General features: G+C 31.6%; 1 protein-coding gene and 1 non-coding gene across 3 annotated transcripts; one reads left to right on the forward strand and one right to left on the reverse strand.

Moving 5' to 3' along the window:
- The first annotated feature begins 1,574 nt into the window (after positions 1–1,574).
- Positions 1,575–5,025, forward strand: LOC122590614 (serine/threonine-protein kinase SRK2E). Of its 2 annotated transcripts, none has more exons than XM_043762799.1 (9): positions 1,575–2,173; positions 3,278–3,352; positions 3,444–3,545; positions 3,622–3,675; positions 3,777–3,869; positions 3,987–4,079; positions 4,206–4,310; positions 4,415–4,513; positions 4,611–5,025. In XM_043762799.1, exons 1-9 carry the CDS (start codon positions 2,000–2,002, stop codon positions 4,899–4,901), a joined length of 1,086 nt encoding a protein of 361 aa, XP_043618734.1. In that variant the 5' UTR covers positions 1,575–1,999; the 3' UTR covers positions 4,902–5,025. The 2 variants fall into 2 exon arrangements, with proteins under 2 accessions (XP_043618734.1, XP_043618735.1); XM_043762800.1 differs by having other exon boundaries at positions 2,038–2,165.
- Positions 5,026–7,365: 2,340 nt separating this feature from the next.
- Positions 7,366–7,437, reverse strand: TRNAP-AGG. The gene has a single exon. It is a non-coding gene; the product is annotated as a tRNA-Pro (tRNA).
- Positions 7,438–17,148: the final 9,711 nt, after the last annotated feature.

A 17,148-nucleotide genomic window follows, 5' to 3' on the forward strand; every position in this document is an offset into this window, starting at 1 on the left:
ACACCCAAATTGTAACTATTTATATAACTAAAAGTACATCCTAAACAAGTATTGTATCATCATGTGCATATTTAGAGGCGCTACCACAACATATACAATTAACAATTCGTAGAGAATGATTCTTTACCTTTTTAAGTATATGTGTCATGTGTTTAATCCACTTTTGGACCCACGAATACGTTAATCCATATGTATATTTACATGGCTATTTCTGAATGAGTCGACACAAACAATGAAAAACATATACTTATTTTTGTACATGCCTTGTCATAGTTGACCTACTTGCTTGCTGAAACGTACCCATACACATTAAAAAATTTATAACCATTCTATTAATTGAACGTATGAGTATTGAGTGGTATATGATTTATAGTATATGCTACAACTCTTAGACAGCTGCAAAGGTTCTTTATTAATTTGAACGATAAAAGAAAGGGAAAATCATTAAATATAGTTTGAATGTTTGATAGTAAGTATAACTATTATTTTCTCCTAAAAAAATATTCATAGATATACTATTTTATTTTCACATTTCTATGGTTTAATGTACTAAGAAAAAGAAATGAGTTAATATGTAATATACAAAATAAATAATAATAAAAAATGAATATGCCACACTCATTTAAATTGTTAAGGTGTAAAAGTAGCGTGACATGTGAAAAGTTTTGTAAAATTAGGTAGGTATTCCTCATAATTTTGACCATGTGAGTTGATATAAACAACTGATATAATCGTGAGAAGTGGAACAAAGAGGAGTTAAAAGTGATGACAATGCATCAATCTAAACAAGTAATTATTATGTTAATAGACAGATGTTGAGGCAATTCATGTTAATAAAGGAAAGGAAAGAAGTTAATGGCACAACATACAATTATCTAGGAGATATGAATTTTGATTTGAACATAGTTTTACTCAAGTTTTTACAGCCGATATGCAAGAGTTTAAGGAATGTGTTGATACAATCAAAGTAGAGCGTTGTCGCCACCCACGAAGCTTCACACCACTCAGCCGTAGGAGCTTAAAAGTCTCAAACTTATGAATAAGTCCTTTTAAAATGGTAGTCCTACTTGAATATGCAATTGGAATTAAAAGTCTTTGTCCCAAAAACTCATAAAAGTATTGAAAAATCTTTAAAATAAAATTTTGATAAAAAAAAAAAATTGAAATAAAAAACCAAAGTTCCTAGCTTCATTTTCAAACTTCAGCTCGCTCCAAAGCCAAGAAATCACCCAAATCCATTTGAGGGGGAAAAACAATTGAATAAGTTGAAACAATAAACTTGTTAAACTTAAACTAATATTACAATCCAAAAAAAGTTGTGGTGGCATTTTTCTAGGGACTTCCAAGTTCCACCAATCCACTAAACATGTGCGACTCCTTATTAAACTATACAAAAATATCTACCATGTCTCCCTCAAACACACCCACAAACACACAACACCACCTATGCTTTTAACACTCTTTAAAATATAAGAGAGCAACAACAACAAATAATAAAAAGTCAAAAACCAAAAACCAAAAAAAAAAAAAACACACACACACACACAAGTCTTCACAACAAATTTAATACAAAGAAATACTTTATTAATTTAATTTTTATACTTTATTTTGTAGCAGAAGCATATCATATGTCACTTCCATTATTGTTGTTATTATTATCATCATCAACTCCACCTAGATTTCAGCAATCTATATTACTCATTTTTTTATACAAGTAAACCAAAAAAAAAAGTTTCACGGGCTTTGTAAACTATAACTTACACTTTCGGTATTCTATCTCTATCTCTATACATACACAAACTTTTTTTTTCCCCTTCACCAGTCCCTGTGATCACTGTCTTGCCACGTTCAATATATATATAGATACAGAACAAATATATAGATATACATAGTTTGTGACATGGGGTTTACGTGGATGGCTTGAAATGAGAGTTTGTGATTCTAAAGGTTGGATATAGATATATATTGGTGTGTGTGTATATATATAAGAGGGGTTTGGATGGATCGAGGGGTGGGACCAGGAGGAGGTATGGATTTGCCTATTATGCATGATAGTGATCGGTATGAGCTAGTGAAAGATATTGGGTCAGGTAATTTCGGTGTGGCTAGATTGATGAGGGATAAACTCACTAATGAGCTTGTTGCTGTTAAGTATATTGAGAGAGGTGAGAAGGTAATTATTATTTATTTTGTTGTACATTAATTTTTATATCTATATCTATATCTGTATTTGTATTTGTTTTTTTTTTAACAGCGAGTTAGTGGTTAGTAGTATGATTCATGTTTATGTGTGTTAATAGTGTGAAGGGACTCCGAAATTTGTTACGAAATAAATGATGTATTTTTCTTGTAATTTTTTAGTTAGACAGGTTGCTTGTTTAAGTGTTATGTAGGTGTCAATTTGAATTTTTTTTTTTTATATAGTGATACAGTTTTATTCAGATTCTCTGCTTTAGAAATAAGCTGAGTGATGAACACTTAAATGTAAGCAAATCCCGAATGCCCGTGTAATTATAGTTTGTTATTGTTTGTTATATGGTGTTTACTTTCAGACTTGAGTGTTATTTTAAAAGATCCGATTGTTATTCATTTAACAGATAGGTGGAAATTCAGAAAGGGAACTTATTAACAATGGTTTAGTAAGGCATATCATTATTGTTACCAAGGGAATTAGTAACTGAAACTTTTGGTTGTTTATGAAGTGCTTATATGCTTATGTGTAAAGCGGATTTTAACAGTTTTAGGTGTTTCGATCAAATTGTTTAGTTGCTTATCTTAGTAGTTATGATTAAGCAGTTCGGAAGAGCAGGTTGTTATTTGTGAAGCCAATAAGTACTTAGCTTTCCCGAACAACCCTTAAGGAATGACCTTTATTTCTTGTTTGTATTTACGTATCAATGAAGAGATGAATATGGTATCGTATCAGTGTTGCTTTAAGCATTTGAGATGGAATATGAGATCGGAAATGATAGTGGTCTATTCTTCGTTGCTGAAATGCAAAGTAGTAAAACAGGATCATGTGGTTTATACTAATAGAATCCCAATGATTATTGTCTAAAGGGCTGCCAGAAATGAACTTGAAAACAACATATGGTTATCTGAATTTGAACGGAAATATTTGAAAGATTGTCCTTGCCTAAGTTTATCTCCATTTACTTGTTCACGATACTAAAGCTTCTGACATTACATTTACTTGCGAATAATTCATAGATTCTCCTTTCTTAAGATTATTTCATATTTCTAATCATTGCTCGTTTCCTTACCATGAATTCAATAGATAGACGAAAATGTACAGAGGGAAATTATTAACCACAGATCACTAAGGCATCCCAACATTGTCAGATTCAAAGAGGTTTGTTCTTTCGCAAGAGATGATGTTTCAAGATTGAGAAATCAGTATTAACATTTTAGGTTTTAATTATGAGGCTTCACTTCGTCTCCAGGTCATCTTAACACCAACACATCTGGCCATTGTAATGGAATATGCATCTGGAGGGGAGCTATTTGAACGGATATGTAACGCTGGTCGGTTTCCAGAAGATGAGGTTTGTTCTCAATGCATCCATTTCAACTGTTATTTAAAGTTTTGTTTGTATGAAAGTGCCGATGGTTGTGTTGCAGGCTCGTTTTTTCTTCCAACAGCTCATTTCAGGAGTCAGCTACTGTCATAATATGGTATGAATCTGTTCTGTTTCTGTACAAATGTTACTTCCATATATGTTTGTGTTTGTATCTGTAAATGAGTTACTGATTAGTTCATGCTTTGTACAACGTAGCAAGTATGTCATCGTGACTTGAAGCTGGAGAACACGCTTCTAGATGGCAGCCCGGCTCCTAGGCTCAAAATTTGTGATTTTGGGTACTCAAAGGTACAATGCATCCTATATCCTTTCTATTGATATGTTTTCTATGCAATTTGCATGATATTACGCCACTTAAGTTTCATGTTGGTTCTGATAATTGAATCTTTCTGTTATTTTGGTCAGTCCTCTGTTCTCCATTCACAACCCAAATCTACTGTCGGCACACCTGCGTATATTGCTCCTGAAGTCTTGCTTAAGAAAGAATACGATGGCAAGGTAAATCTTGTAGGGAGTACTAAACATGTACTGTAAAGAACTTTAGTTTGCAGTACAGAATCTCACTTAAAGCCTCATTCTGGGACTTAAATTGTTTCGTTTAATGACTTCATTCTATGCATTCAGATTGCAGACGTGTGGTCTTGTGGTGTCACATTATATGTGATGCTCGTGGGAGCTTACCCTTTTGAGGACCCCGAAGAGCCCAAGAATTTTCGTAAGACCATACAGGTACCAATAACATCATACCTTTTCTTTTCCTTTACGGAACTAGTGGCCAGTCAATCCCCTGTGTTATAGTTGACTCAAGGGATAGCTTGTTTAACTTCCTGCAGCGAATTTTGAACGTCCAATACTCGATTCCAGCATATGTTCATATATCTGCTGAATGCCGCCATTTGATCTCCAGAATATTTGTTGCTGATCCTGCCAAGGTATCATAACTTTTTTGTTAATCATTTTAGTATGAATTTCATTTTCTTGGTTTTGTTGATTTTAAAGAACACAACATAATTTCAAAAACAATGACAGCGGATAACCATGGACGAGATTAAAACCCATGAATGGTTTGTAAAGAACCTACCAGCAGAGCTGACAAAAGACAATGCAATGGACCAATTTGGAGGACCAGATCAGCCGACTCAAAGTGTTGACGAAATCATGCAGATAATTGCAGAAGCTACGATCCCACCAGCGGGATCAAACAATCTGAACCAGTATCTTACTGGTAGTCTGGACATTGATGATGACATGGATGAGGATCTCGAGAGTGATGCAGATCTTGATATTGATAGCAGTGGGGAGATAGTATACGCAATGTAAGTATTTGGGAATTCAAGTAAACCTTGCTGCATTGCATCTTGTATTGTTTTTGCTTATACTCTTATAAGTTATAAAGTGTTGTATTTTCATCTGAAGATAAATTCGTGTTACTGTTGTTGTACCATTACTTGCTCCTTTGCTTTTCTTCCTTTTTTATAGGAATTTTACAAGTAATAAATAGGGAAAAATCTTGTTCAGTACCATCAATATTATTTGTTAAAAAGTTTTTCTTTTGGTAATGTTTCCATAATGCTTCCTCTAAATGAGACAGAAAGATATTAGATGTTAGAGGCAGTCACATTTAACAGGACCTTCTATATCTATGGAGGTCCAGAACATGACAGCAGGACTGCAGGGATTATATACTTCCCTACTTTTTAGTAGTTTATATATCAAGATAAAATTATTCTAATGTTACTTGAAAATTGGAACTGAACTGTGGGAAATGATACTATAGTCTCTGGAACTTTTATATATAGATTTTTACATTCTATATGCGGCAGATTTACAACCAGAAAATACAAAGAATGGAATTGAGCTGCCCACCAAACACGTGACAGATGTCTATTTTTACTCTAGCTTCTCCAAATACATGAAGCCAACCAAACATTTGTTTGTTATGTCAATCATGCCGTAGCCCATATGCCATTTTTGATCTTCAGTGACATTATTCGGCTTTGAAATTGCACTTGCCTGATTATCCCCAATTGATATAGATAAAAAATCTCGTGCCAGACTACATTTCCTTCATTTAAAAGCTGTGCCAGACTACATTTCCTTTATTCTGAAAGTGTGCAGCTATGCATATACTCATTGTTACCATTTTTAATTTTTAATTACCATTGGTGGAAATACTTAGGATAACCCGGAAACTGACAGGATAATTAAAAGTTTGTGATGTGAATTCTCGACCTGCTAACCCACCAATTTGCCATCCTACTTAGTTTTCACTTAGAGTTGGAGTTGACAACCAACCTGAAAGTATTTTCTAAGTTATATACAAGTTATAAGTCTACCCGCCAAGTTACCAACTCGTTTGACCTGAAACAACATGCAAGTATGCCGACCCATTTCTTATTAAGCAGAATACCAACCCGGAAACAAACAAACCTACCAACCCAATTGCCCTATCATCCGAAATCAACCTACTTACCCAAAACTAAACTGCCAACCCATTTGATCTAAAGCCAACCTAATTTATCCAAAACTAAGTTGTTTGTTAATTAATGGTAGGTTACCCTATTATTAATCTCAGGCATCCTTTGTGCAAAACTGTCTGAACTGCACTGCATTGATTATATGGATATGTTTTCATACTAAATTATCAGAAGATTGTTTTGGAAAAGCTAAAAAGGGGCCTCGTCTACTGCTAATTGATATATAGTTCAATGGGATCATTTTCTAAGAATCTGTGACTTAAGCAAAAGTTACCAGTTCATAAAATTTATAACTCTTACATTTGGCTTAGCTTGTTTTGAAGGCTTATGTTCTAGCTTATTTGAGTTCCACTTATCTATCTTTTCATGACTTAAAAATTGATGTATAAACTCATAGGCTAAAAAAATAAGCCACGAAAACAGGCTTAGCGTAGCTGAATAAGTAACTAAATGTCGATCTATCAGATTCATATATGCTCTTCATGTTGCATATGCTCTTCATGTTGCATATATCTACTACTGCTATGAGTAAAATGTATACATATCAATTTTTCGTTTACATATCTAAGTTTGATAATCTGAATTCTATGAACCAAACAAAAGCAGTGGCTTTGTCATTATGTGATTTTTAATTACGAGTTATATGACATTATTGGTGGTAGGGTTTGGTATATCCAATAAGCTGAACTTTTGTGATACTATAATGCATAAAGGGAAAAGCAAGGGACCCTTTTGTGCTATTGGAATGACCTGTTTAGTCCATCTATTCAAATGTATTGATTGTAAAGAAAACTACAAAAACATTTCCTTGGCTCTTCACCATCATCCAATTTTTTTTGTTCTAAAATAGTAGTAGTAAACACTTTTTGGTGTTCACCCATCATCCACATTATTATTATTGTATTAACTTGCCTTTGTATTTCATTGGTTGACACAGTTACATCTCAATTTTAATTTAAGAATATAATTATTTAAAACCTGGCACACCTTAACAATGTGGCCGGGTTATACATCCCAAAATTGACCGGCTAGCTTACGAATGTTTAACAGACGAATTCCTTGCTTATTTACGAGTTTTCTTCAATTTAAAAAAATCAAAATTGTTAAATATAAGTATTATAGGTTAGCTATAATCATGGGTTCATTTGCTTATATTCTCCGTTGGTTATAGTATACCACCAATGGAAATTATTTTAATCACGTTATTGTACGAGCTGTGCTAGTTGGGAAAAAAAAATATGGCTTGTGATTGGTGAGAAATTGGAATTATTGTGCTATGCTGGAAATATTAAAAATAAAAAACGATGGGGGCATTCCGAGAATTGAACTCGGGACCTCTCGCACCCTAAGCGAGAATCATACCACTAGACCAAATGCCCATTTTGCTTTTATGCTTTATCAAGAAGTTATATAACAAAAATAACTGGTATGTCGCTAGAAATTAATTCCGTTTTACTTGCACATTTATTTTTAATCTACGGTATAAATGTTACTCGTACTTCTTTATGATTCCTGTTTGGGCAAGGAATGAAGAAAATGGAATTAAACTTACAATTGAAGTGTACATATATATAGTAGTGATACAATTTCACACATACTTTACCAAAATAAAAAATAAAAAAATTCACATATATACTAAATGGAAAGAATTTTTTTTTTGTTATCATGTCTTAGTTTTAGAAATATGTGATTAAATAGTGGGTCACTATGATCAAATTGAAAACGAAATTTTCTTTTTAACGACAAATCTACTCGACCTATTCAATTATTTCAAATAATCGTAAGCTAGAAAGATTGAATCATAGACGCTCTTCACCCCGAAAGGGCAAAAATCTCTATAAAGTGGGATAATCTCATAATCCCATTTTTAGAACCAGAATCCGAAGAATGAACCGTATGTTGCTAATTCTGTACGTTTATATTAACTTGCCGTTTCAAAGAAGAAAAAGATGATCAACATTATAAAAAATTAAAAAGTACTTAAATGATCCAAAAAAAAAGACAGTTTTTTACGAACTTTTAGGCTTTTAGCCTTTATATATCTCGTATCAAAAATGATACTCCATCAACATTACAATATATATAGTATCGTATTTGAGGAGATGTACTTTGACTTGACAATATATATGTATATATCCAACAAGAAACTACTATTAACAAAATCTAAAAAGAAAAAATAATAAATGAACATATATCGATCGGCCACAAAATTTTCTTCTTCAAGGAAGAAGACCAATGAAAGGAGTTGAAGGAGAAGAAGAAAGACTTGGTTGGTTGTTTTGTTGATGAATTGCATACTTCAATTCTCCAAAGAATTCCATCACATACTCAAACCCAAGCTTCATTATTTTCATCCATAAATCCATTTTCTCAATCATCTTTTGTATATGTATATGTATTTCTGTGTTTGAGTGTATTTTATAAATGCATGCAAAGATGCGTTTATTTATAAGGCAGATTTAAGCACGTAAATGTGTGTATTTGGTGAGTGTATTAATCTTGAAAGTGATCGAAAGCAATGATCAAGCCGTTTTATATGGCCTTTGGTAAACTTGAAAGGGCATATTAGATTAGATATACTAAATAATAATTGAGATTGAACGTGTGATGTAAGAAGATGCATGGAAGATATGTAAGGCAATACAAGATTGACTCATCTTACCAAATGCAAGCCTTATCTTCTCATTAAGAACAACATATAATGTAAAATGATAAATTCTCCTAAAACATTAAAAAAATAACATGTGATATCTACTAATTTTCTTTTCTAATTTTGCCTCTGATTTTTTCACATGTCATCATCTCATAGTTAGGAGAATTATTAAACTATTTGGTTACGAGAACTAATCATTTCCTACAAATAATATATTATATGTAAACAAAGGAAAATGATAAATCCTGTAAAAAACTAATCTAAAAAAACTCTTAAAATCATTAAATTTTGACATGTGCATATCACATCCAGAAGTAATTATCATTTACTCGATCGTGTGTAGTGCAAGGGGTTGAACGTTTTGTGAAATGGTGGTAGTCGTGGATGATAGGATTATTGACATTATTAATCAATTAGTGGATAGTGGTGAAATAAGGGGTTTTAGTTTGATTAAAAACGATATGATTAAAATTGAGTGTTTGAGATTAAAACTTTTGAGAAGGGTCGACTTGGTGTCGACTGTCGACCTTGGGCCGTCTAAACTCCTATTCAAATTCTGGGCCGTCTAAACTCCTATGTAAGTCGTGAACTTGATTGCTTTTCTTGGCTATATTTTTTCCTAAGGTATAGTAAGAGTAATCTACGCAAGTCTTAACAAGCATTATGAAATGTATGATACTAATTGGATTGTATAAAATAGATGATAGCCAAACTATCAAAAGCTGTATCAAAATATCATAACTATATGCTTGTAGTAGAATGTATGTTTGTTTTTTTTTTTTAAATTATATTATTAAGAAAATGTTTGGGTTCACGGTTTGACCTAACAACCTAAGAAATCAACATGAAATTTTCAAGTTGATGGGTTGACAGGTCGAAATTACATAACCTAACCTGGTTATTTTTAGGTCGATTTCATCTGAAGTTTCATGTTCGGTCGACTATTGACAGCCCTAGTCTGAAGTAACATTGTCGGTCACAGCTGGAGTGACAGCAAGTGATTTATTTCTCAAGGAAGGTTTTGTAACTTAATAATTTATAGTTTATTATTTTACTATGACATATAAAAACAAGCTAATAAAGGAAATCTTTAGATTAGTAGTGAATTAAGATGGATTAATCAACATCAGTGGAAATTTTGAAAATACATAAACTAGAAGACGCCATGAATTATATGCATAATCATATAAAGCTGTAATAGAAGAAAAATGGTATGTGAATTGCTCTGTCGAAATGGGAATGGGTCAATGAGTGTGAGCCACAAAATGTTTAATAAAAGGTTTTGTTACGAAATGATTTTTTTAGTTAATTAATGGATATGATAATCACTAATGGGTTATTAAAAAAGTTTAAAGTACCTACAATGGAATATTCTCTAGTGGATTGCTATCTTTGCTCCTACAAAACGTATAATAGTTTTATAGATCATGTCTAAGTCTTTGAAACAAAACGTAAACATCAATTGAAAATGACAAAGACATTTTTTAATTCTAAAAGTGAGTCATTAATCAAGTTGTTTCATATATATATATGATATGATGTTTAGTTAATGATTAGTAATAGTTATATATAGTTATATAATATAAACAATCACACCTTATACAAATATACAATCAAGGCAGAAAGATACGTAAGGTGTATCAAACATAGCTCTTCTCGATCATCATATCAAACAAAATGTAATTCACCTAACCTATTTAACCCAAACCCATTTAGATCGAGTATTATATAAGTTTGGTTATATTCAACACCTTACCTCAAGTGTTCAATTTTAGTTTCAAACTCTGTTCTTATTGTGATTTAATTTGTATAGAACGATTAGAATGTGCATAAAAACTATCAAGTATTTCATTGATTTATCTTTCTATATATATATGTGTGTGTAAATAGCTCAATCATGTTTCCGATATGCCGTAGTTCATATACATATTTTTTTATGTTTTATGTAAGAAAATGGAAATTATTGGCTTTATGTTTTATGTAAGAAAATGGAAATTATTGGCTTTATTAATTGAATTCTATCCTTTTTTATTGTTTTTCTTTAAACGAGTAGTCTAATACAATAGTTGCATACAAACGAACTTACAGAAACGGGGATGAATCATGGATGTATATATGTATTATATGTATGTTTGATAATTTTTTAAGACTATATTTTCTATTTTGTGGATAATGATAAAGACGTGCATGTAATATTTTTTGTTATTAGATTAACATTAAAAGAGTTGTCACTTTTGTTTTAAAAAACCATATGTTTCTAAAAGCTCACTTGTTTTAATATACATGGTATATACAATGATTATAATTATAATAATTGAAAAAATGTTCCATCTAATAATAACTAGGATTTTACTCGCACAATACGGCGGCGGTGATGTTAGCAGCGGTGTGGTATTGGCGGCGATGGTTAGTAGTGGTGTTGGGCGGCGGTGGTTGGTGGTGGTGGTGGCGGTGTGGTTATTATTGTAAAAATATCAATGTAAAAAGGTTAGTGTAGTTATTTTAAGAGTCGATGAGTTTATGTTGTAAATCATTTCATTAAGGGTACGTATTATATGTATTTTAAGTGAAGAAGTTTTAAATTAGTGAATAAAAAAGAGAAAATTAACTAATTCATTCAAGGTAAAATGGCTATTTTGTATGAGGATATTCTTATGAAAGAGACTGTTAAAAAGTATTAAGTCTGAAAATTTAATAATTTTTATAATTCTAACCTAATACATTGTATCATTTAAATGGATGTAAGTCCGGGTTGTCTCTGACCCAAAACATCAACTTTTTATCTATTTTGTAATATTTAATTAATACTGGTTAAAACTCCACAATATTTATATATTATATTATAATTCACGATCCAATATACGGTACCTTTTTTTTTTACTGTACTAAAGACTTAGATTATTGATGGACTACTAGAATATTATTGATTAGAATATTATTGAGTCATTAAGGTACTATCTGATTATATTTCTATTAAGCAATGTTATCAATACATCAATTCAGAAGAAAACCTTTTCGCAAAATTTAAAGTCATGGACTTATAGTCTCTAGGTCTTATCCCACTAATTTAGTCACAATCTTATACCTAGACATGATTGTATAAACGCTAATTTAGAGCACCACAATATTGACGATCCTTGAGTTGATTTAATGAAGTTTGTCGCTTAATAAAAAAATACAATCTAGAATATACTTGTTCAAAATGTTAGTTATGGCCGAAATTGTTTGAGCTTCTCTTCTCTATTTTTCTTCTTTTTTCGAATATTAAAGAAAAGTAAAAAATATATATTTAAAAAACCTTTAATCTAGTGTTTTTTTTTAATACTAAAATTTGTACCTTGATGGCTTTGAAACAAAAACTCATTGGAGTTGCGTACTTAACATGCACTTGGTTTTAGTTATTTATTTATCAATATTAATTACGATTTATGATTAATAATTTATAAATTGATGGTAATTTATAAAAACACAATACTGTAATTTTGATAGTATTTGCTCTTTTTAACAATTTCTAAATTTAAAAACTCCTAAAAATTGATATTTGGTATCTGGGATTTTCAAGTTACTATTACATTGTAAAATGTGACGCACTAAAAACTGTTTAATATTTACAACTGAAATGTCACTAGTAGGAATGCAGGAGTGGCTATACATCTTGCACTATCAAATGTAACGTGCAGTGCAATTATTTTATCATATCCAAAAGTCCTTTTAGAAGAAATTGGAAACGTCAATAGAAAGACAAAAAATAAAAAATCTTTTTAATTCTAAAAGTGGTTCAAAGCAAGTTGTAATATGATGTTTATGTTTATTAATTTATAAACGAAAACAACTATACTTCTATTCATATTTTAGAGGGTGTTTGTGAAGTAAGTTTATGGATTTGGGTTAAGGCATCACTTCCAAATTTGGATGCATAATTGTTATCAAAAATGAGAACGTTTAAAGCTAATGTATACATACAAGTTACAACATTCATAATGATATTGATTTTACCTAATACATAACGCCATCATATTACGAGTATGTCACATTTATCTTTTTTGGGTTTGGGTCACGTATGCGAGTTTTTATCAAAAACCTTCCTAGGCCTGAATCAGGGTAAAAATAAAATCATCCACATATCTAGCCTTAGACTTGAATATTCGTTGCAAACAAAAAATTTGACTAAAAAAAGTCAAAAAACAGAATATTTTTATCGTTTAGCGTGTTTTTTACAAAAAAAAAAAAAATCGTTGCAAAAAAATTCATCGCAAAAAATCATTTTTCCCGTAGTCTACAACAAAGAGTTCCCGTAACAAGAACCACTTTATAGCTCTTGAATGCTACCTACCTATCTACCCGGGCCCTTTGTTCAATCATGTATGAAAATGTGAAGCAGTTCCATACTTCCAACATCAATGGATAAGGTGCACTAACACTTATAACATATATTATATAAAGCATTAACTCTTTCTTTTTTTTCTTTTTTTCCCCTCAAATTACAACTTTAAATCATCCAAAATACTCCTCTTTTTTATTTAATAATTTAAATATCTTTACTTAATATACCTATAATACTCTTAATGAAATAAATTACAACATAAACTCCTCAACCTTTAAAACAACTATACCACCTTTAAAATTAACTTTTTTATAACATTTTTCATAAAATAATCATTATTTTCTAAAATATACAATATAATAATCATTATTTTCATAAAATAATCATTATTTTTAACATAGCTAATGTGATATATATGTTATGAAATTTAAACAAATGTTATTTTAATATAGTTTACTCAAAATATATAATATAATAGTATTGAACATAATAAAATATTAAACACTTTTAACTTAAAAAAATCAAATTGTATTCTGGTACCCACATAATATGCGGGTTGATTAACTAGTTAAATAATATACTAGGATACTGACTTTAAACAAGTTAAGGTTTTTAAGGTTGATAAACGCAACAAAACAATGACATCTACATTATAATACATTTAAAGTGAGCTAAAAAAAACATATCTACTTACCAATGGGTGAGGTTTTCGTGTTACCGTCGTCATGTAACCATATAGGTGTAACACCCGTCATTTAAAAACTTGGATTTTCAAAAACTTTGTCAAACGGCGTTTAAAAAATAGCGGAAAAGATCACTTTCAAACTTGCCACATCCGTAAGGAATGGTACCTTTCATAAATGGTGTTACTAAGTGCATCATCAAAACATTATAAATGAAATTCAAGTCTTGACACCAACATAAATGCTCACATTATTACAAAGTCTTAAACCATAAATAAAGTAGCCAAAACATAGGGTTAAGGGAGGTCTAAGCATTCAACAAACTATGTTAGTCTTCTTTATTACTTCTACCCATCTCACCGAGCTAATCCTTTCCTAGCTCAAGCTTGCTTATTCAGAAGGCACAATATTTTCAAAAGATAGCTAATAAATTAGCTGAGTAAGATAACATGATTTGAAAACATTTGTCATTTCATAATATATTAACAAAAACGTGTTATAAGAGTTAATATCACATACATAGCATTGCACATAATAAACATAACACAATATGATCATCATATTCCTAATATGCCTAACTTTTCTTTCTTTTCTTTCTTTCTTTACTTTGTTTCTTTGCCTAGATGTAGGCTAAGTGACTTATGCCACTTACATATGGGATGTGGGATTTGTGTGTAGGCGATCGTAGACCATACATGGAGTCCTCACACCCGACATGATGGGTAAACCATAAGGTGGTCCATCGGCGTCATTAAGGAATTGACAAAGTCATTTCCAACTGAATAAATCGTTTATACTTTTATGCAATGGTGGTTAGTTACTCCACCCGGAATACTCAAACGTAACTATGCCACGAGAGGTATATCATGATTCCCAAACCAGGTGACCACGTACGCACTAGCTAGCTCCTTGGAACTAGCACGGGTTAAGCTTAACACAAGACTTTACATATGCTCGAGACTTCTTAAATATATTAGCTTAGGCTACACTTTCACCTAAACTAATCAAATACATCATCTTTTACTTTAGGGCCCTTAAACGTGCACGTGACATGTCAATCCTAACCATATGTCTAGTGACTAGGTGTTCAAGCCACGCACGCAATCATATAACATAAACATTTCATCTTTCATAAGCACATAACATAAACATTTCATCATTTCATAGCATATGCACTTACCTCATACCTTTGCAACCTGTATAAGTATGCCATACATCGTTAATGGTAAGCATCGTATCCCTTATTAACCTCCTATAATCACCCGTAATCATATAAACATGCATACATAACCAATTGGAAATTTAACTTATAAAAACGTGTTTTGTTGTACCATCAGGTGACAAAAAGACGTTATCTTACCTCGGTACTGCGTAACAATGAGTTACGTATGTCTTACAGTGCTTGCTAAGTGCTCCCGACAACCTAGAACGAGTATAAGATCGATCTATAAGCTAAACAAGACTTAAGTACTGTTCGGACCAAATATGCACCGCATGAGGAAAATATGCACCCCATATTTCCAAAACCTCATAATATGCACCACATGGAAATAATATGTGCCACATATTTCAACTTTTCAGAAGTCAGAAAGTTTCATGTGCTGCATATGCTCCGCATATTTTCAAAACCTCAGGATATTCCCCGCATGGAAATTCCATGCACCGCATATCGGGCTCCGATTAGCAAAACCCTAACTTAAACTTCTTTAAACGAATTCCATTTGAATCCAAACCCTTGATCCGACTTGGAGACTTAATAATAACCTTTTTAATGATACTTTTGGTGACTTTAATCAATCAATTGATTCTTTAATCTATTGCAACATATATCATATTTTGAATCACCCGAATAACAAGAAATTGGTAAACGTTTAATCAATTAACCCAACCTAAACCCCATGCCCTGGATTGAACTAATATATTAGACTCATATGATCAAATTTCAAAGGGAAAGTACCTATATTACCTGTAGATGACTTTGAGGATTTAAAATCTTAACCAAACTTGCACGAAACACCTAGAATTGAAGAGTTTAGATGAATGATTACTATAGAAGAGGGAAGGGGGTAGCTGGGGGTTTTCTCACACATGTAATGCAGAACTTTTGGGAATTAGGGAAGCCTAATTAACCCTTAAGCCCTTGGCCATCAACTCCTAATGTTACACTTTGGTCCCTTGACTTATAATCTTGACTTTTGTAGCTTAACTTTACTTTCGGGAGTCTTAACGATCTAACAAGCACTTAACTTTCATACCTCACTTTAAATTAGGTTCATTTAACATATCTTAATCATTTAATATTAAACACATAAGCATTTAATCACATAATCTCATACAGGGCATATAAACTTAACGAACTTAATGTTGAATAATGGTCAAGTCAATAAGTCAAACTTGAAAAGTTTTGGATATTACAATAGGTTCAGTTTTGAAGCTTAAGGAACATGTTCTGCCAATATCAAGTGGAGAAATTATATCTTATCATCCATGTGTGAATATAATGACTTACGAATGATGAGCTTTGTCCTGTGCGCTTTGAATACCAAAATGTACAATGAAATCAGAGGGTTCTCACCCATCATATCTTCTTGTTATATAAACGTCTTCCAACGCTTTAATTTTTGAATAATCGAAATATGCCGCTGGGAAAATAATTTATCTTCCTAATACCACCAAAATATGACATGCAATTTAGACTAACTTTTTTCTTTTATTAATCTTATCTTTTATGATTCTATAGTTAGATGGATTTTTTTTTTATAAATTTAGTTACCTGTATCACAAATAAGTGAACTTTAATAAAATATTTTGGATAGTGAAGTTAATTAATTTACTCGGATTTTTGTTATAACCATAGTTGTCGACTCGTAACTTTTGTCTCGACTCGAAAACATGATTTTTTGACTCGTAACTCAAAACGTGACTCGACTCGTAAGAATCATGACACTTTTAAATATTACATAATATATTGTATTCTATACATATGAAGTTTTTAAAAGAAAATATAAGTTCATTATCTAAATAGATTTACCAAAATATTACATATTTAATAGTTTTAAGTCATAAATTTGGAATTTATCTTCAAATTCGCAATTAAAAGATCAAATTTTACATTGATAACATATAATATAATTTAGCAAACTAAATATAATACTGTATATAGAACTTTGTTCATTTGAGTCTTAAATTTCTTTGAAAACTAGAGGACAAATCTTGGCCATTAGATTATCCCCTCAAAAATAAATCCCAACCCTTGATATCCCTCCCCTTCCCCGTCGTCTCCTTCCCCCCAACACACACACACACAAAATCTGCCTCTCTCTCTCTCTCCCCACTTTTCCGGCGGCGGGATCTTGAACCACCGCCATCTGCATCTTTATCTCTGACCGGCGACAACGACCAACTCCTCCTCCTTCTTCTCCGGCGATAC

The sequence above is a fragment of the Erigeron canadensis genome, chromosome 3, assembly GCF_010389155.1.
Source record: "Erigeron canadensis isolate Cc75 chromosome 3, C_canadensis_v1, whole genome shotgun sequence".
NCBI classification, from domain to species: Eukaryota; Viridiplantae; Streptophyta; class Magnoliopsida; order Asterales; family Asteraceae; genus Erigeron; species Erigeron canadensis.